Source organism: Mirounga leonina, unplaced genomic scaffold (assembly GCF_011800145.1).
Source record: "Mirounga leonina isolate KUSES-001 unplaced genomic scaffold, KU_Mleo_1.0 Mir_93, whole genome shotgun sequence".
Lineage (NCBI taxonomy): Eukaryota > Metazoa > Chordata > Mammalia > Carnivora > Phocidae > Mirounga > Mirounga leonina.
Genome location: NW_023270854.1, coordinates 8,749,214 through 8,765,515, shown reverse-complemented (window position 1 = coordinate 8,765,515; position 16,302 = coordinate 8,749,214). Strand labels below are relative to the sequence as shown.

Below are 16,302 nucleotides of genomic sequence, written 5' to 3'. Positions count from 1 at the left end.
TGGACATAACCTACTTTCTTGTTCACAAGAATAAAAACCACTTCCCTGAAGCTGCTACTGTTGTTTGAGCACGTTTGCTCACGGTTGGCTGAGGCTGCGGGGTCGTGAAGGGGAACTGAAGCATATCATGCTCTTGTGTCATATTTGACCTCTAAATGCTCACAAGGAAATCACAGAAAACACAACTTCTTTTAAAGGCGCTGACACTTTTACCTTTCCTAATCATCACTTAAACCATTGGTTTGCAACTGGGAGTAGACATCAAGATCAACTGGGGAGACTTTTTTTCCTCTTTGTTTTAGTTTCAAGCCGAAGCTCATCCAAAACCAACCCAATGGATTTTCTAGGGCTTATGTGTATTTTATAAATCATCTGAGGCAATGGGTGCTTATGTAATTCTGATAAGCACTACTGGTTAAGAATCTGTAACTTAAAATATAGTAATTATCACCACAAGGCTAACAATTTTATGTTTTTTAAATTTTTAAAAAAGATTTATTTATTTGAGAGAGAAAGAGAGAGGGTGTGCCATTGGCATGTATGAGCATGCGTGGGGAAAGGGGCCGAGGGAGAGGGAAAGAGAATCTCAAGCAGACTCCCTGCTGAGTGCAGAGCCTGACACTGGGCTTGATTTCACGACCCTGAGATCATGACCTCAGCCAGAACCAAGAGTCGGACGCTTAACTGACTGAGCCACCCAGGTGCCAAGGCTAACAGTTTTAGACTGACATTTGCAAAAGAGCTAATTGTTTATTTTTCAGTAGTATTTGAGGGTTGGAGAATATTTGGTTACCTAAAAGTTTTCATAGTTCTTGACCTCTGATCTATTCTTATTTTCAATGACTGTATAGCTTTTAAGATTTTGGATCCCAAGCTAAATAGTATATAAATCTTCCATACTAAAACATAAAATATTTCCAAAGCTTATGACTCTTTCATGTTAATTACTTATATTTCCCATTGCTCAATCAGTAAGTATCCAGATACTTTTGGAACATGCACTTAAAATCTTTAATTAAAATAAGTCTTTCTGATTTTTGTAAAAATCAGAAATCTTCAACACTAACATACCAGTAATAAATACATCATTATATAAATACAATATATTCACTTACTCATTCATCCATTCATTTATTCTATAAATATTTATTGAATGCATACTTCCTGCCAACCATGTTTCAGGAACTGAGAATGTAGCCTTGAAAAAATCAGATAATGTTCTGACCATTCACGGCTTACATTAGTGTGTATTTAAGGGGGGAAGCAGGCAGTAAGCAAACAATACATAAAATTATAAAGAAGTGCTTGTAGAAAATAAAGCAGCAAAGGGGTTAGGAAAAACTGGGGGCCAGGAGGTCTAATTCATGCAGAATGGTTAATAAAGGCGTTAATGATAAGGTGACTTCCAGTAAGGAGGGAGTGAATCATGTGGATGTCCAGGAGAATGTTATTCTAGCCAGAGGAAACAGCAAGTGCAAAGGAGCTCCAGGAACAAGAGGGCAGGAAGATGGAATGGAATGAGCAAGAGGGGTGGGGAGGTGGGGAGGAGATTAATATGGTCAGGGTCAGGAAGGTTGTAAAAAATAATTTTAAGTTGTATCAGTTTAGTAGGGTTGCTGTAACAAAGTACCACAAACTATGGTTTAAACAACAAAGTTATTGTCTCACATTTCTGGAGGTCAGAAGTCCAAAATCAAAGTGTCTTCAGGGTTGGTTCCTTCTGAGGCTGTGGTGGGGAATCTGCTGCAGGCCTTTCTCCAGGCTCCCATGGTTTGTTGCCAATCTTTGGCATTCCTTGGTTTGTAGAAGCATCACCCCAAACTCTCCCTTCACCTTCACATGGTATTCTCCCTGAATATGTGTTTGTCTCCAAATTTCCCCTTTCTATTAGGATCCACTCTACTCCAGTATGACCTCATTTTAACTAATTACATCTGCAATGACCCTGTTTCCAAATAAGGTCACATCGTGAGGTACTAGGGGTTAGGACTTCAACATATGAATTTGGGGGGACACATTTCAATCAATAACATAGTCCATGGTAAGGACCTTCTTTGTGACACTAAGGTAGGAAGTCACTGGAATGTTTTGAGACGAAAAATACTATGATCTGCCTTACATTATAAAAAAAGATCTGTTTAGCTGCTCTTTGGATAGTAGACTGCAGTCAGGCAGTGGTGTAAGCAGGGAAGCCTGGCGATGGGGATGTGGTGGTCTCAACCAGGATGCTAACCTGTACAGTGCTGTGAAGTCTGGCTTCTAAGTATATTTTAAAGATATCACTAACAAAATTTCTAAGAGGTTAGATAAGAGGTGTTGAAGGAAAGAAGTCTCGGATTGATCCAGGAAGACTGAGCATAAGCAGGTACTTGGTGGACAACCGGTACTTTGGATATGTTGTTTGGGTTGCTTACTAAACACCCAAGTGGAGAATGTTGAACTGGACATAAAGTCTGGAGTTCAAGGTGAAGATACAAACTTGTGAGATGTCCACATGTAGATTTTTAAAATCAAGAAACTGAATGAGGAATGATGTTGAGCACCTGCTAAACAGGTTTTTGACCATTTGAATAGTCTTTTCTTAAGGTTCCTATTCAGGTCATGTGTTCATTTTTCACATTGGGTTGTCTTTTCCTTATTGATTTGAAAGTGTATATTCTGTATATCCTGGACACAAGTTCTTTGGCAGATATAAGTGTTGTGAATATCTCTTCCTTTTCACTCACTTACTGGCATCTTTTCATAAACAGAAATTCTTAATTTTAACAAAATCTAATTGATTTTTTATGGTTCTGTTATTTGTATCCTCTTTGGGCATTTGTTCTCTACCAAAGGTCATGAAGATTTCCTCCAAGAAAAATTTATTTTTCTATATTTAGGTTTATGATCCATCTTGAATTAATTTTTATGTATGGTATTTAGGTAAGGATCAACATTTACTTTTTCCCATAGGGATAGCCGATTGATTCAGTACCATTTATTGAAATTCTTATCCCCACAGAAATTTGTATAAGAATATCTAAATACATAGCAATTACTACTTCCTAGAAATATCATATTTTACCAGATAGCTAGTTAGATCATCCCTTGGCAGTCAAGTGAGTTATGTGGTCAGACTCTAATTTATCTATTGTTCCCCAATATATGAGAGTGATCCTTAAATTAAATTAAGCTTGTAGGAAGGAATTTGCTTTTTGCAAGTGAAAAAGGTTATGTCAGTCATGTTTACTGTTGACCCCAGGCAGAAGGTTCTCTTAGCAGAGGTGCATGCTCCCTTCCAGCTTTCTTATGCTGTCTCTTTCTTGTAAGGACCTTCCTGAAGATGCACAGGAGTAGCAACATGCCCTAATATCCTGACATTTTTCTGCCAAGTCCCATAAAACATCAGCCTTTGTATGCACGTGCAGAACACTGCTCAGAAGGGAACGATGAACACATCACGACCTCCCTCCTCCCATCCCATTTCGACTCTGCTAACAAAATGAGTAATAAAAGTGAAGTCATTTTTTAGATGTAAGCAATTATCAAGTAATGCTACTGAGGTCTCAACCTTAGTTCATCTCAAGGCTCTTTCAAACTATATATGTCATATTGTAAATATAAAAAAATAAGTATCAATGACTTTTCTCCACAATATATCGAGGAGTATCTAATAATTTCATAAATAATGGTGGATCTATTTGGAAAAAAATTCTCACTATATCTTGCTAGAGGTTGTTTGGCCCCTGTAAAAATTACTGTTAGGTTTCATATGTTAATTGAATGACTTAGTATCTACAAGGGGGTGGGGTGGGGTGACACATTATTTTGAAGGATAGCAATTCAGATTTTGAGATTATACTATCAACAACTCAGAATAGACTGTATCAAGTGTGGTAATTTGGGCAGGAGAGGTTTATATAATAATCTTGGAAACTAAGATACCTAATTAGTCTTTCATGAAAAATGTGAATTAACCTGTGTCCAAATATAAAGTGAATCTTTTACTCCTTCCAAAATTATCCCTTGTAAAAAAGAGTCACCTTCTATCTAACAAAAATCTTTGAGATTAAGTCAGTCTTCCAATTAATGGATTTAGAACAATAAAGCATTGTTTGGAGAAGACATATGATCTTAAAATCTCTATTATGCCAATTCAGAATCTCATAAAGTTCCGTTGACAATCAGCTTAAAAATAAAAAGGAGACAGAGGACTTTAACATAGATTTATTAGTTACGCAGATTATTTCTGTGTGTACAACCTCAAAATTTTAACTATCAAAAGTCATTGTATGAGTCATTAAAATCTAAGTATTTACTGTCTTTTTGACTGGGTTCTTATGGTTTGGAACAGAATTTCTAGGGATTAGCATCAGACATGTTGAGAAACTGGAATATCATCCAACTGTGATGGAAGAAAACCAATTACGTAAATAAATCCATGAGTGAACGTAGTGACAGGAGACAGTGACGCAGCCATGTGAAAAATGTGAACGAGTAGAATATCCTCAGTTACTACTACATATGCCTCAGTTTCACTGGACTGCTTCCACCACCCAACTAAAATTTACTAAATGTAACATATTAAAATTGGCCAATTTTTATTTTTTTAAATTTTTTGTTGGAAAGAGAAGGAACAATTGTAAAACGACATAGTGGATGGCTTTAGTGCTTATGTTGGCCGCCTCACAGAATCTCAGTGTCAGAAGGAAACTCGCTCTTGGCCATCCTTTACTACTGTATGCTCAGCAGTACCCAGGAGACAGGTAAAAAACATTTGTTGAAAGAATAAACTGCAAGAAAACAATTGCCACGTTTTTACTAGTTGTTGACAATCCCTTTTCAGTTTATAGGGAGATGGACTTGGAGGAAAGCAGAGGGGCTGAGGACTGTTGTCTGAAAGGCTTGCGGGAAAACCAAATCATCTATATTCAGTATCCATTAATATTCTAAATCTGTGTCCAAATAACATTGCTATCCGTCTAAACTATTTACACATGCCAATAATCCCACTGGATACTTATATCCTCTTATGTGTATTCATTTTCACTGAAAGCACAAAACCCAAAGGATTTTTGGAGGTTTATGAACCTAAATGTTTGCAATTATATTTAATTTCAATGGTAAAGAAATGTCAACTTCTTTTCATGTCTATCCAAAATGTTAGAGCTTGAATTGCAAAAGGTAGCCAAGCAAATTTAAACATATTAGTATTTCATATTCTTAAAGTCTTGGCTTTTCTCTGTGGTAAACAATGATATAAATTCTAAGAGGAGTAAGAAGAAAAATCAATTGGATACATACATGTTATAATTTCTGAGCTGTTTTCATGTGCCAGTCATTTTCTAAACATGCCTCATGTGTAACTCAATCTCATAATCCAGTGAGATGGGTTCCATTAACCTGGAATTAGCACAGAGCAAGGAGGGTGAGCATCTTCCCAGCTTTGCGCACCAAGTGATGGAGCCCGGACTGGAACCCAGGCACTGACACCAGGGCCTCCATACTCACAACATAGTCCAGCCTCTTGGCAGGGACCCAGGAGCCTGTCATCACCCACGTAATTCACATAGTGGACGCATTTGGTCACTCGTATCAGGGAAGGTCCATTCTAACCAGCTAGTCTGTATTACTCCCGTGCTGGGTGGGGCCAATTTTTTGGCTGTTATTCCCGTGCCAGAACAATTCTCATTAAAAAATTGTGCTCATGGTCTGGGTGCCTGAGTGGCTCGGTTAAGCATCTGCCTTCAGCTCAGGTCATGACCCTGGGGTCCTGGGATGGAGCCCTACTCCATGGATGGAGCCCGCTTCTCCCTCTCCCTCTGACCCTCCCCCTGCTCATGCTCTCACTCGCTACTCTCTCTCAAATGAATAAGTAAAAAAAAAACCTTTTAAAAAAAGTGTTCATGGTGTAGCATATAAAAAATAATTTAAAAAATAGTATTTTTAAGAACTTTTTTTCATGATATACTCTCCCCATTTGATGCTATATATTTTTTAAGATTTTATTTATTTGACAGAGGGAGAGATAGCAAGAGCAGGAACACATGCTGGGGAAGTGGGAGAGGGAGAGGCAGGCTTCCCACCAAGCAGAGAGCCCGATGCGGGGCTGGATCCCAGGACCCTGGGATCATGACCTGAGCCAAAGGCAGACACTTAACGACTGGGCCACTCAGGCGCCCCCCATTTGATGCTATTTTATAAAAGAATGTCTTGAGGCTTTGGATTCCCATTTTACTGACAATGAAAAGGACAGGAGGTTGTGTTATGTCCAAGATCACAATGTAGCCTTTGATCACGGCACAAGTCCAATTATTTCAACTCTTAAACCCTGCAATTTATTAAACATAATCAGGTTTTACAAATACAAAATATATATAACCTAGGAATCTCAGGTTCTTCTATAAGGAGATTAGATAGCAATCTGATCTTTCTCAAGTCTGTTTAAACTCATTGTATATTTCTATAATGACAACTCACAATTTAATAAAAGGAAAAATAATTCGTGGAGGATCAGTCTTAGCTGTCTTCTTTGCTTGCACAAGGAACTATTAGTGTTGAAAACAAAATATAAATAGTAAAAATAATAAATTACATGTTTTCAATTAATTTATTTTAGAAAATCAAAGGTTTACAATTGGTGCCTTAAGGCAAAATTTCATGAATTCAACAAGTTAGTAATACAGACTTTCAAAAACCTTTACAGATTTAGTCCAAAGTAGAAAATTATTTTTTGCCCACTCTTGGACTCAGACACATTCAGAAAAAATATATATTTATAAAAATAAAATGGCAAACCTAATCCCACCAATTAAATGATAGTCTCAATATCCCACACTGGTTTATTTGAACAATGTCTGCATAATAAGAATAGCTAAGTAGTTCTCCCTGTCCTACCTCCATATCACATGAAGCAATGATGAAAATACGTAAATTGCTTTTTAGCAAACCCAAACCAGAAAAGCCCCTGAAGCAAAACACAAGAAACCAACAAAAATCCACTAAACAAAAATAATATAGATGTTTAACTACTCACATAGGTTCCTTCAACCTCTAGACATCTGGCTCTTAATGCTATTTCTAAGTCAGATACTGGGGAAGCACTAGGGGTGAGGAAGAAAATAAAAATTTAGGTCTAATACACTTCAAACAAGTTTCAAATAAAGTAGCTAGAGAAATATTAATGTGTATGATGAAGAAAACAAAAAGGATTGCAAGCTATAATGGGGTGCATAGCTTGAAAAAAATATGTACTTTCTTTCTCCGAAATATAATTAAATATTGTCTGAGCATCAGACTTATCAACAGTAAGCCATCTAGAATTCTGAATTTTAGGATTTAGAAATAGAATTTATTGCAACTGAAAGAAAAGGCAAAACTCTAACTTACTGGAGGATATTCTCATTAATATGTAATCATAAGATGATTCACCAGTGAATTAAGATATCTATATTCTACTACTAGATTCATTAAGAAATTAAGTTATTTGGGAGTACTTTCTCCTGAAATGAAAATAGCATTCCTAGTTAAGTGCGGATACCATATCAAAGGGAAAAGCATACTAGTGAACAAAAATTTTAAATTTGTTTTGTGAGGAGTCTGATAATATCCTAAAGTAGAAATAAATAAAAAACAAAATTCTAATGCAAAAAGAAAGATTATTCACTTATAAACCATCTACACATTTTGTTTTCCTAATAGACACTTTGGAACATGAATAGGATATGGGGCAACGTAGAGAGCTGTGAAAAAGGTAACAAAGAACTAAGGCATTAATTTATTACCAAGCAAATCTCAGAATACAAAGATGGCTGGACTTTTGTTTGTTGATACATACTGAGTTTTTACTTTTTTATCTTTCTCTACTGAGTTCTTTCATTTATAAGTGATGCCTGAGAAAGGCCAAAAATGTGCAGATGAAGGACATCTGATAATGATAAACATGAAGAAGAAAACCATGACATTTTCTGTAATTTCCTACTGTCCCTGATGGAGACTAAGTTTTACCTTCCATACTAGATTAGACTCGAGTGAGGCATTGTACTCACCTAAGCTTTTTTTCACTGCTGCAAAACAAGCTTGACCACTGGGAACATTAATATTTATCTTCCAAAAGAACCCCTCATTACTCTTTGGAGAGGAATCTACTTGTTAAATTAATAGCATTTAATTACAATATGCTAAAAGAGCACATGGATACAATAAAACAATTGCTAGTAACTTCCTAGTACTTAGATACAAGCTTCAGTTTAGCTGTGATCAGCATGGCACCAGAAGTAACCAACAGCTGCTTTGAGGACCAAAGCCCTAAACAACTTCAATATCAGGACCATGAGTTGCATATTTTTAAAGTGATTAAGAATTTTTCAGTGTTTAACAAAAACCATTCTAATCATCACCCACACAATGGTCATCTAATAAAAATCCTAAACTTAGTTACAATGAAGGGCTCAAAAATAATCTACAATAAACACACCATAATGTTGCTTAAAACAATGCCAATTTTTATACATTACTCAGGATAGAATTCCTATGTTATATTATTAGAGAGAGAAGATGAGAGGTCACTGGCTGAAATGGGAGTCAGAACTGAGAGGATGGAGAAGGTAACTGGCAGATCTCTTAATCACTGGATTATCATAAATTTTGTTGACAGGTTGATTATGTCACTCATTACTCATTATGAACATACACATGCCCATAAAATTACATAACAGACATGTCAATAAATTTTATATGTATATGTAAATATACTGTGCATGTGTGTGTATATTATACACACAGATACACCCATATCATAAGTTACCATAACGTTGCCATACCATAAACATAAAAAATATGATATATATTACTTTTTAAAAAGCAGTAGGAGCTTTTTCTCAAAGGAAATTTTTAGAAGAAATTCCAATATATAAAACAGAGACCCGCCCCTTCCTACAGTGACCACTGAGGCACTTGCTAAGCATGTCCCAGGGCATGGTTTGAAATGAGTGTTCCAATCAAATCCATTTATTTTGCAAAGATTAAACATAAGACTGTTTTTACCACTCTATAGACCCATATGAAATTTTCAATAATGTAACTGAGTGTAAAGTTAAAAAGGAACATTTTCTCTCCTTTAAAAGTAGTAACTAAAAATAAAATTGCTATGCTATATAAAACCAAATTGTTTCTAAGTCATAATCTTAATTTCATCCATGGAAAAAGTTGTTAGTTCTCCTTAAAGTGCCTAAATTTTAAAGACTTAATTTTGCCCATGTAAATCTTACCTAAAATATACGAGAACGAATGAATGGTAGGAGGTGAAGGTATTGTTTTTCTTTATCAAGCATGTATCTTCTACCTGATTGACCAATTTAAATATTCTGCCCAAGAATTTTAATTGTGTCACAGAATACTCAGATAGAGAAACATGCAAGAGAATTGATCTGCTATAACATCCATAAGGTGAACTCTGATGGAGTGTCTTCATTTTTTTTAGGACACATTTCATCTCTTTGCTCCAACCATTTCCCCATTTATGAAGGCCTACTTTAATCCATGCAAGTTGATATTAGCAAAATACAAATAACATATTCTCTTTTTTAAAGATCATGATTAAATGTCTAAATTCAATAAATAGACTCTTTAATAATTTGAAATCCTATCAAATATTCTGCACTAGCAAAATCTCAATCTTTCTTCTTCTCCAATACATCTTTGGGTCCTTGCACTGTAGGCACTAGGACGTCTCCACTCCTTGGCTCCTGTTCTTTGCTCTCTTCTGTTGGTTCCTGGCTTTCAACTTCACTTGTGGATACTTCGTACCGTTCCTCAATGTAACCCCCATCTGTGTCAGCTGTGTAAATGCCATAGCACATGATACTGATGACCCCCAGTGGAAGGCCAAAGAGAAAGCAGCCCATAAGTGGAGAGCTCTTGAAGACAGACTGTGGGAAGATAATCACAATTCAGTTCTCCTCCTATGCTTTCTGGTATAAAATACATGAACAATTTTATTTTATTTATTTATTCATAAGAGACAGAGAGAGAGAGAGAGGCAGAGGGAGAAGCAGGCTCCCCGCGGAGCAGGGAGCCCGATGCAGGGCTCGATCCCAGAACCCTGGGAGCATGACCTGAGCTGAAGGCAGACGCTCAACCATCTGAGCCACCCAGGCGCCCCCCGATTTTAAAACCACTGCAAATTTCTTCCTCTTGCTACCATTCAACTTGCTCTTAGTTCCAATGAATCAGTGTCAGTATTTCTGCAGTAGCTACCATGTTAAAGACACCACATGTGTGTGTGTGTGTGTGTGTGTGTGTGTAACCAGCTCCCAGCAGTAGAAAAAGGCACCAGATATTTTATAACCTTTTCTGAAGACATTTATTTTCCTCACATTAACCACAAAGGTCTCTCTGGAAATGGCAACTACGTGCCCAACAGCTTCGGAGTTGTATCCTGGACTCCAGGAATCCGCTCAGTGAGAAGGCTGGTCATTTAACGTAAAGAAGGTACATACACATTCCTCTTCATATGACATTTTAAATATTTTTTTACTTTCTGGATAGTATTAAGCCACATTAACTTAATAATTTCCCTCAGTTTATACACAATCTCCTCAGTTCTCAGAAAAGTAAAAGCAATTTTACTGCATAGGTTTTTCAACTCTACTATCCTCTGTGGCTCATGACTGTAACTCGAGAGCTATATAGGCACATTCACAGACAGCAAGTCACTTTGGACTGAGAGGACGGAAGAAGGCCTCCCAGAATAAAGGTGTTTGAGGCAGAAATTTATGCACGAGTAAGAATGAGGTAGTGTGAGCACTAGCAAGAAGCACCAGGGAAGCTTCCGTAATATTCAAAAAATAATGAGACCATCTGAGATGGAGAGAGTATTCTCCCATGTGTCACTGGAAAAGGGAAGGAAAGTGATCAAAACGGACTATTTTAGTCCTATTCCGTGTGTAGCGGTATACAGAACGGAGGGAGACGGTAACAGGAAGTGAAGAACCCACGTGGAAGTTAGAGCAGCAGCTGATACAGTGTCCTAAGGGCTGGTTTTAAGGATTTCTACTTTAATGACTGCTTTTGGCCTTAGTGAAAACACCTACGGAGTATGGAGCTCAAGAAGAGAACTAGAACTAAGTTTAAAGCTCAAACAAATTTCGGAGTGCCTCTGCTGTCAAGCTGACCGAGAGCTGAAGCAGATTCAGATCCAGTGACTGAAAAGGGCAGAAGGAGAAAAGAGACTCTGGAAACACTTTCAAGTCATGTCACTGAGGTAACAGATTCTGAATTCCAGTTAACTCACCATCACATAGAAATGAGTAGAGAAACTTAATTTCCACCTGAAGAATATATTTTCTCAATGTAAATACGGACTGGTTCTTATCTTTCAAATTAAAGATGCATTTTTACCTAATCCTTTGAAATATCATTTAACCTTCATTAGACATAAAGCAACTACACACCTACATATTCTCAATTATCAATGACACTAAGCAAACTGTCAAAACTCACCACAATAGTAGATTTGGCATCAAATGCTATTCTTTTCAATCTCTGCAAAATGCTATCACCTCCTTGGGCCTTAAGTTTAACAGGAAAAAAACAAAACAAAACAATTAAATTGTTATTTAAGTACCATGACTTCACTTTTCTGTTCTATAATTCTATAACTGCAGGTCAAGGGTTGACTCCAGGAGATTACAAAAAGCACCTGGAAGAGCAATGCAGTACATATTTACTGTTTTTTCTGTCTCACCTTCTGTCTGCTTTCCTGTGTGAAGAATTCAGTCTCCCTGTCATACTCCAAGCAGCCTGGATGAGGCTGACCCACCAGTCCAGGCCTGCCTAATTTCAGAAGTCAGCTGAGCCTGTTAAACTAAAGTTGCAGCAGGGTATCTTTGCTATTGTGTAGGGAGAATCTCCCTAAGAATGAAGCCCCCCCCCCGCCACACCCCACCCAAAAGTGCAGAAAGGCAGAGAAAAATCCCTGACGAAAATCTATCAAATCCTTGCATTTGGCCATCCCTGAGTCTGGCTCATTGCTTGAATTTCCAAACTATGTGAGGCTCTCTTTGTTGTCAAACAGTTTGAATTGGGTTTCACTAACTTACACATAGAAGAGTTCTCACTCATAGAGGTGAATTTTATTTCAATAAGTATTATTTTCACAAATATGAAATTCCTACTAAGCGACTGTTTCCAAAAAAGAAATGCTTGTTATTCTGTGAGCCAACTTTCAAATAAAGTTTGTAAAAGCTGAAACAAAACTCTCACAAAATAGTAATTTAACTTCATAAAAGCCAAGAAGTCTCATATTTTTTCGATTTATTCTAGTCTGTTGAAAGAAGAGGCATGCTGGCCACAATGTGCTGAGGTAACTTCATGGCCCTGTAATGTGGATTGCAACTCACAGTTTGAATTACACTGCAATAAGATTTATAGAAAAAAATGGAAAGTTAAGACTATCCATTATTTCTTTTAATTTAAATCCAATTAGCAAATATATAGTACATCATTGGTTTTTTGATGTAATGTTCAACGATTCATCAATTGCATATAACACCCAGTGCTCACCACATCACGTGCCCTCCTAAATGCCCATCCCCCAGTTACCCCATCCCCCCACACCCACCTCCCTTTCTGCAACTCTCAGTTTGATTCCTGGAGTCAAGAGTCTCTCATGGTTTGTCTCCCTCTCTGATTTCTTCCCATTCAGTTTTCCCTCCCTTCCCCTGTGGTCCTCTGCACTACTTCTTATATTCCACATATGAGTGAAACCATATGATAACTGTCTTTCTCTGCTTGATTTATTTCACTGAGCATAAAACCTTCCAGTTCTATCCATGTCAATGTAAATGGTAGGTATTCACTCTTTCTCCATTCATTATTTCTGAGAAATATTTTATATAATTGGATTTGGAACTCTCCACTGAAGCTCAGATTCTCAGTACATTTCCTTATCTTTTAAGAAATGGTGGTCTTATTCACAGGTTTTCTTAAAAAAGCAATCTGAATAACTTAATCCAATGAGACTCTTTAACCCAGAAAGGTTAAGGGCCGCCAGGAAGGTTCACTACTGGGATAGCTCTGCACACTGCAGACCTCTCAGCACCCACAGCCCAACTCCAAATGGCAACAACACCTCCCACTCACTGTGACAACCAAAAATGTCTTCCAAATAACCCTAAAAGAGACATTCCCACCCATGAGCAGCCTCTTCCACAGAAGAACCTTCTATGTCTGAGAATGTGGCTCTGTGATGTGAGAGAAGCAAGGTGGGGAGGACTGCCCCTCACCCCAGGTGATGACTCTTCCTTTCAGAATCAGAGGAAAAGAAGAAAGCTTGTTTCTCCTCGACCTCCTCCCATTGTTCCTTTGAAATGGAAGTGAACGACTCACCTCTACTGTGCCATCCAAGATGTTATTAATGAACTGTACCATGTCCTCGGTATTCTTGATCTGTCTATCTAGTAAAAAGTATTGTTGGTTTGAAGTATTCAGTACAACCACAGTTGGGACTTTCAGTTCACTGAAAACAGAAAAACAAAGAAATCAAAATACACATTAAACACAGAAATAACAAATATTCTGATATTCATTTATATCTAAGTAACTATAATCACAAAAGGAGGAAGCTGTATTAATAGCTTTGCCTCCCTATGCTTACACGAAGAAAATTTCAAATTGTGCATCACTTTAAGACATAGCTAAATTAAGATTATATGAAAAACATTTTGGGGCACCTGGGTGGCTCAGTCGGTTAAGTGTATGATTCTTGATTTCAGCTCAGGTTGTGATCTCAGGGTCATGAGATCGAGCTCTGTAAGGGGCACCTTGCTCAGAGGGGAGATTGCTGGAGATTCCCTCTCCCCTCCTCCCACCCTCCCTCCCATTTGCTCTCTTAAAAAAAAAAAAGCAAAAGAAAACATTCTAATATGTAATATCAGACAGCTGAGTATTAATGATTAAATTAAAAATTATTATGTATGAAGTACCAATTTCTGGGCAACCTTATCCCTTGCCACCCAAATCCCACCAGTGTTGGTCACACAAACCCAGTCCAGTCAAGTGGCACTGAGGACAGGAGATAGGAAAGAGCAGGGTCTGTGGAGGCACACTGCTTGTGTTGAAGCCTGGGGCTTTCCCATAATCTGTTTTTTTAAGTGTAACGTTTTTCATGTGTAAATGGATACAAGGTGAGTAGTGGGAGGGTACCTATTTTGTTGTAAAAATTATGTGAGAAAACTCAAGTTATATATTCAGCACAGTACCTTGTGTTCAATAAATACTATTCCAAATTCTCTGAACTCCCACTATCCCACTACGTATTCCGCCGCATCCTCCGCCGCTTCACTGATTCGCTAGACATCAGTTTGCAGACAAAAAATGTTACTAATAGGTGTCATTTAATTGAAATAATTTTTTTTCCTTTCAAGGATAGGTTGTTGCATAATCATAAAAAGAAGGGGGTGCTTAATTCTGTATGTCACCTGCACACAGGTTTATGGTTATTGGTATGTTTATGTGAAAATATTATGCAAAAGGACAAAACTCTACAGTAGAAGCGATTCACACCACTGTATTATCACCACACAAGTAACGGAGTCCAGTAGATTGCTTTCTTGCTCATAATTCTCTACTCTCCCCAAGCCATGACCTTTTCCCAGTTAGGCAAAACACGCTCATGTGACTCATGATGTTGGGCTCAGCTGTGTGACTTGGCCAAAGGGAAGGTTAACAGACGTGACTCAAGCAGAGGCTTGAAATGTGCGTGCATGGCTAGGCTTGCCTTCCTGTGTTTCTGTGAGTGCCACACGACTCCCCAGGGAAATACCCTTCCAGGGCCAGGACACGCAAGACCGTGCAGACCGAACCTCCGTGGCAGTGTGGAGCCACATCTATCTGCCCAGTCAACGTCAGCCAAGCCCAGGTTAAGTGAGAGAGAATACATATTACAGCTTGACGTCACTGGGTATCAGGGTGGTTGATTATCCGGTATTGTTATTAGGCAAGAGTTAGCTGACTGTACAATTAAAAAAAAAATCTTAGCTTCACTCCTGTTCATAAAAAATACAAAAGACAACTTTTTGATTTATAGCAGTTTAGTTATTAGTTATAATGATGCATAAGTACCAAAAATCAGAATGGATCAGAACTTGGCCTGCCTATAAAAATACGTATTATAAGAAATTTAAATACACAGTGGGACTAGAAACTATCTGTTGTGAAATAAATCAATTTCAATAATGATGGGAATGGAAAATATCATTTCATACTATTCCCTCTTAACTATATTCACAAAAACCCAAAACAAAACAATTTAACAGATTTAGGGTCTGACAGTACGCTATTTATTTTGAGATGATTTAAAAAACAGTGCTGCTGTATAACTATCTTACATAACATCATGTAATTTGCCCTAAGTTAAAAACACTTAGGCATCAATACCTATTAAATTCCACTAATTTCTCTGACAATATTAATGTCACGGAAGAGCTTTGGAGTGAGCAAGATCTGGATTTCAGAACTGGATCTCTTTAACTTACTTGTTGGACATCCTTTGGCATATTATTTAACTTCCTTGAGTTTCTTCTAAGAAATTTCAATTTCCTCATCTATATAAAATGGAAATAATAGTACTTACACCTTACTGAGTTATTGTAAAAGTTAAAAAATACCGATTGACCACTCAGTCCAGTGTCGGTCACAGAATTAAGTGTTCAATAAGGACTTTCAATTATTATCACATAACCATCATCATACACTTTCTCTTCTTTCAAAAAAGGAAAAAAAAAGCAAGATATGAGTAACAAACAAACAACACAACACAACAAGGTGTTGGCAGTAGAGATTACTGTTGTTCTCAGACCACAACTGTAGCTCAAAATTTCTGCTATCTCACAACTCACATTAACAATCATACTCATGAAGGAATATCCATCCATCCATCTGTACATATTCTGAATATTGCCCTGAATCAAGGAATTGTTTATTGGACCCAAATTGCTTTAGCCTCTTACAATGTTTTACTGAATATTGGCTTGCCTTGAAGGACATTATAAGAAATGGTTCTATCAAACCCCCTAATATATATACTATAAAAATCCTACTAATAACATATTTCTATTACAGTGTCCCCCTTTGTGAGATTCTATAGCATAACAATTTCTCTTAGGTTTCTACAAGATCTGCCATACTCCTTATAACCAACAGTTATTTTACAGGCTACGGGAAATGTGTAAATAATGTTTTTCTACTTTGTTTCGAGTATTAAAAAATCAGGGCCCAAATTTTCAAGTACCTTTAATAATTACCTATAAATGATAAATACCT

The 16,302-nt window shown here is 37.2% G+C and overlaps 1 protein-coding gene across 2 annotated transcripts in view; it reads right to left on the bottom strand.

Moving 5' to 3' along the window:
* Positions 1-6,570: 6,570 nt before the first annotated feature.
* Positions 6,571-16,302, bottom strand: part of TMX3 (thioredoxin related transmembrane protein 3) — a 43,360-nt gene continuing 33,628 nt past the window's right edge. Inside the window, exons 14-16 of one of the 2 annotated variants that reach the window (XM_034996057.1) lie at positions 13,369-13,498; positions 11,482-11,550; positions 6,571-9,908 (exon numbers count right to left, since the gene is read on the bottom strand). In XM_034996057.1, coding sequence (XP_034851948.1) covers positions 9,651-9,908; positions 11,482-11,550; positions 13,369-13,498 — 457 coding nt within the window. In that variant the 3' untranslated portion in view covers positions 6,571-9,650. Of the gene's footprint in view, positions 9,909-11,481; positions 11,551-13,368; positions 13,499-15,515; positions 15,585-16,302 lie in introns of those variants that run through there. The other variant, XR_004677644.1, reaches the window with a different exon arrangement.